Source organism: Galeopterus variegatus, unplaced genomic scaffold (genome assembly GCF_000696425.1).
Source record: "Galeopterus variegatus unplaced genomic scaffold, G_variegatus-3.0.2 Scaffold8411, whole genome shotgun sequence".
NCBI lineage: Eukaryota > Metazoa > Chordata > Mammalia > Dermoptera > Cynocephalidae > Galeopterus > Galeopterus variegatus.
In genome coordinates, this window is record NW_007734522.1 from 2,659 (window position 1) to 7,076 (window position 4,418).

The window sequence follows — 4,418 nt, forward strand, 5'->3', positions numbered from 1 at the left end:
ATTTGGGGCTGGACTGTCCCGTAATGGGACGGAGGCTGTCCTGTGCAATGTAGGGTGTTGAGCAGATTCCCTGGCCTTCACCCACTAAATACAAGTAGAAGCCTCTCTCCCCAGTTTTGACAACTCAAAATATCCCAGGATGTTGCCCAAATGTCCCTGGTGCAGGGGCAAAATCACCCCAGCTAAGAACCCCTGTCCTAGAAGCTAAGTAAGGGTCTGGGAAGAAGGGAACCGGAGCCTGAAGACATGACAACATTCAGCCGCAGCCACGAGGAGCATCATTAAAACTGCGGCATCAGTAAGACACCCAGTTCACTACACTGGCCCGTGCTCACAACAGGGATTAATTCCGCAAGTCCAGTTTTAAGTCCTGGAAAGCTGTAACCAGGGAGGTAGAGTGACAGAGCCTCAGGAGAAGCCGACCTACAGCTCTCCTCATGAGTGATTTGAAAAGGCCCCTTCATCATAGGTTGTCCTTTGTCCAAATGTCAGGGGAGTTTGGGGAGCCTCACCTTTGGGGGCTTGAAAGGGTAATCCGTAGGAAAGTGGATGGACAGGAAGAAAATGCCTCCTTGGTAAGGACTGTCATTCTGGAAGGACAAGACAGAGAAAGAGATCAGTGCACGTGCTCAGTGCAAAGTACAAGAAGCAACACTGGGGTGGTGTGCTCAGCTGCTGCTACCTACCGGGCCCATGATGGTGGCCTGCCAGTGGAACACTACAAGACAAAAGAGAGATGGGCACATAAGAGACCCCTCAATAAACAAGTCTACCCTATTGAAAAGATACTGCTAACTTTATAGGGTACTGTCCACAAAAGACTGCCCTCACTTCTGACACCAACTGCAAGTTTGGGGTTCCCCAAACCATCCTCCAGTTTGGTCATTTGCTAGGACCCCCACTGCTCACTGAAAGCTGCCATGCTCATGGTTACAGTTTATTACAGGGAAACAACACAGATTAACACCAGGAGGGGCCCAAGTGCAGAGCCCCCATTATCTTCTCCTTGTGGAGTCAGGACATGTCACTCTCCTGGCATCAATGTGTGACAACCAGGGAAGCTCACATGACCCCACTGTTCAGAGTTTTTATTGGGACTCTACCAAGAGTGTGTGATTGAGTGAGTGCCCACAGGGCTGAGCTAGTCTCTAGTCTCCAGCCCTAATGGCCATGACCTAAAGCTCCGACCTTAAACCACATGGTTGGTCTATTTGGCATGGCCAGTCCTCATTCTAAATCCTATTGTTGGTGTGGGTCAAAGCCTCCAGGCAGAAAGACATTCCTATCATGTGTGGCATCTTAGAGAACACCTCCCAGAGGTTGAGGTCCAAGGAAACATCTTTTGGGGGCAAGATTAGATTCTTTACTACACAGGTGCCAGTAACTACAGTTCAGCTCTCTCTGCACAGAATTAAGCCTTAGCTAGGCTTTAGCTACTTCCCATTTTGCTTTTTATAAACCCCTCTGTTCACTGGTTCTTCCCTGGATTTGTTCTGAAGCCCTCTCCAGAGAGTCTCCCAGGAGCCTGTGGGCCCCACCCTGGGGCTTCACAGGTGTTGCTTTCCCATGTCTCTCTTGCACAGCCCCTGGGGCCCTGTGCTCTGCGAGCTTGGTGACAAGGCCAAGATGAGCCCCTCTTGTTCTTCCCTTCTAGATCCCCACCCTTTGTAGCCAGGCTGGGCTCCTTGCCAGTGGCTTAGAGCCTTTTCCTGCTGCACATCACACCTTGCAGCCTCTCCAGTGTCTCAGGTTACTTTTACAGAGCAGCTCCTGTGCACTCAGCAACACTGGCCTGGAGTGGACGATAACTCACCTTCAAGACTCCCAAGTCATGGGAATGGTCCCCAGGGCAAAAGACTCAGAGCCTCTGTGGAAAATGCCTACTCACCCAGAGGAGTGGGGTCCTGAGACCATCTGCTGGGCCTGTTATTCTCAAGAGAATTCTGTCTTATATGGATTCATGATGGCTGTGGAATTAGCCCAAGGTTTCAGACCTGGTCCTGTCCTGAGTCTCCTGAACCAGGAAAGCACCAAGGCTAGGGTGGGGGCACAAGTGCAGGTACCAAAGCAGGAGCTTCCCACCCCTAGAGGTGCCCAAAGGCAGTCAAAGCAGCCCATCAACCCTTTTCAATATTTCAAAGAAATGCTGATGAAGAGAACACCTTTATCTGCAATAAGGCTGCCTGAGCTAATGAAAATATCATTTCTTTTGCTTTTGATGTTTTTATTCCAGCTCATGCTAATCATTAGCTGGCAGGGAAATATACTTCTGTATAATAAGAATGTAGAATGGAATTTCTTATTAAATAAAAATGTTTTTGATAATTAACATATTTCAGAATAGGAACCTGTAGGGAGTAGGTAGGTAATAAACGTGGTCCCTTCTTGGTGAACAGGTTAGGATTCCCTGATCTCATTCACTTTAACCTCTGAGGGCTGCTGGGGTACTAAGCAGAGCTTGAGGACACAGAGGAGAAAGCCTTAAAAGGACAGGAAAGGGGATAGAGAAGGGATGCTGGATAGGGGCTGTTTGCCCACAGGGCAAGTGTGAAATTGTCCTAAAGGGCTAGTGAGCTTCACACTATGTGAACCTCACCCACTGAGGTACTGACTGTGGTGGGTGGCCTTAATGCTGGCCTCTCTCATAGTGACAGCTGCCTCCTGGCATAGGGTTGCATGCAGGAACAGTGAGCATGAGCTAAGCCAAGTGCTGAGGAGCTGCCTCTAGACAGCTAAGGCTGAGTCAGGACCAGCTCAATCCTAGGTGGAGGGAAAATATGCTGTGGAGACCTGGGATGCTTATGAGGACAACAAGAGCAAATCAGTGGTTAACGGGGAGCAGGGGGCTGAGTAGGTGCAGGAGACAATGGCTAGAGTCGCCCTTGTTCATATGTACTCTGCACACACAACTGGGAATCATTTCTGTTCTGCTCCAGAATAATATGCTTAATCTAGCATGAATTTAACGAACCTCTGTTGTCTCCCCATAAACACCATCTTCATTTCCAAGACATCAGAAGACAAATATGTTCATTTAGAAATAGCAAAATATAAAATAGAATCGCACAGGTCTTTTGTTTTGTAATTAGAAGTCCTGAGTTTTTAAGTCCTGGCTTTGTGATTTGCAAGCATTGTATAACTCCAGGCCTTACTCATTTTGTTCACGTATTAAATGGTAATAACCCATCTTCTTTACTTGCCTCACAGGGTTCTTATAAGGATGAAAATGTTTTTTTTTCTAAAGGGAAATATGTCATTAGTTGACTTTTCAAAACTTTTTATAACTTCCGATTGCCCTCATGAAAAAGTCCAATCCTTTAACATAGCCTAATAAGGACTTCTGTGGACTCTGCGTAATTCTCTACTATCACTATTCTCACTTAGAATCTAAGCTCTTTTTCACCTCAAGGCCTTTTGCACAAGCTGTTTGCTTTGCCTACCTAGAATGCTTCTGCCTTAGAGCCCTCTTTTTCTATGAGTATAATACCAATTAGTACACACTGAACCAGTCTTCTATGAATTATACTTTGGAAAGCAATGGGCTGAAGAAAATTTGAAGAAACACCCAACAATGACTGTCCAGCTTATCTTTACAAAATTAACTTATTTGAAAACAAAACAAAAAATAAAGAGAACAATTTAATGAATAACATGTAACCGCTCCTCAGAATTAAAAGGTTAGGATTAAATTACGATAAATTTTAATGCTTATTTTTCTATTATAGAAGTATACGTTCATGAAACAAATTTGGCAAATAGAAGAAAAAAAGGAAAAATCTACTGTCATCTTATCACCTTACTAAAATTATTGTTAATGTTTTGGGGCATTTCCTTTAATGTCTATATCTATTAGTTTTTTTTTACATCATTAAAATAGCACACACAATCTTTTATGTTACATACTTACGATTTTTATCATAAACATTTGTTGTAAGTTTTTTTGGCTATCATTTTTAACAGCTGTATAATATTCCAAGTGGATAGTCTACTATTTCACCATTCTCCTAGCTTTTAGAATTTAGGTTATTCAAAATTTTTTCTTTTTTGTCTCTTATAAGTAATATTGCAATGAGTACAGTGGAGTATAAAATTCATTATAGTTATTTATTTTATTTTTATTTTTTGTCCTTTTTTGTGAACGGCCGCACCACGCTCAGCCAGTGAGTGCACTGGGGCCATCCCTATATAGGATCCGAACCCACGGCGGGAGTGCTGCTGCGCTCCCAGTGCTGCACTTGCCTGAGTGCGCCATGGGGTTGGCCCGAATTCATGGCATTATGTCCATTCACAATGTTGTACAACTGTCACCACTATCCATTTCAAAAACTATTCATCTGGGGCCGGCCCAGTGGCGCACTGCTACAGTGCACCGCTTGGGAAGTGCGGTGGCGCTCCCGCCGAGGGTTCGGATCCCACAT

The 4,418-nt window shown here is 44.8% G+C and overlaps 1 protein-coding gene across 1 annotated transcript in view; it reads right to left on the reverse strand.

Annotated features, from left to right (window-relative positions):
- Positions 1–512: 512 nt before the first annotated feature.
- Positions 513–4,418, reverse strand: part of UBE2D4 (ubiquitin-conjugating enzyme E2D 4 (putative)) — a gene marked incomplete at its 3' end in the record, with an annotated part of 12,847 nt that continues 8,941 nt past the window's right edge. Inside the window, exons 3-4 of the mRNA XM_008592863.1 lie at positions 687–718; positions 513–590 (exon numbers count right to left, since the gene is read on the reverse strand). Coding sequence (XP_008591085.1) covers positions 513–590; positions 687–718 — 110 coding nt within the window. The remainder of the gene's footprint in view (positions 591–686; positions 719–4,418) is intronic.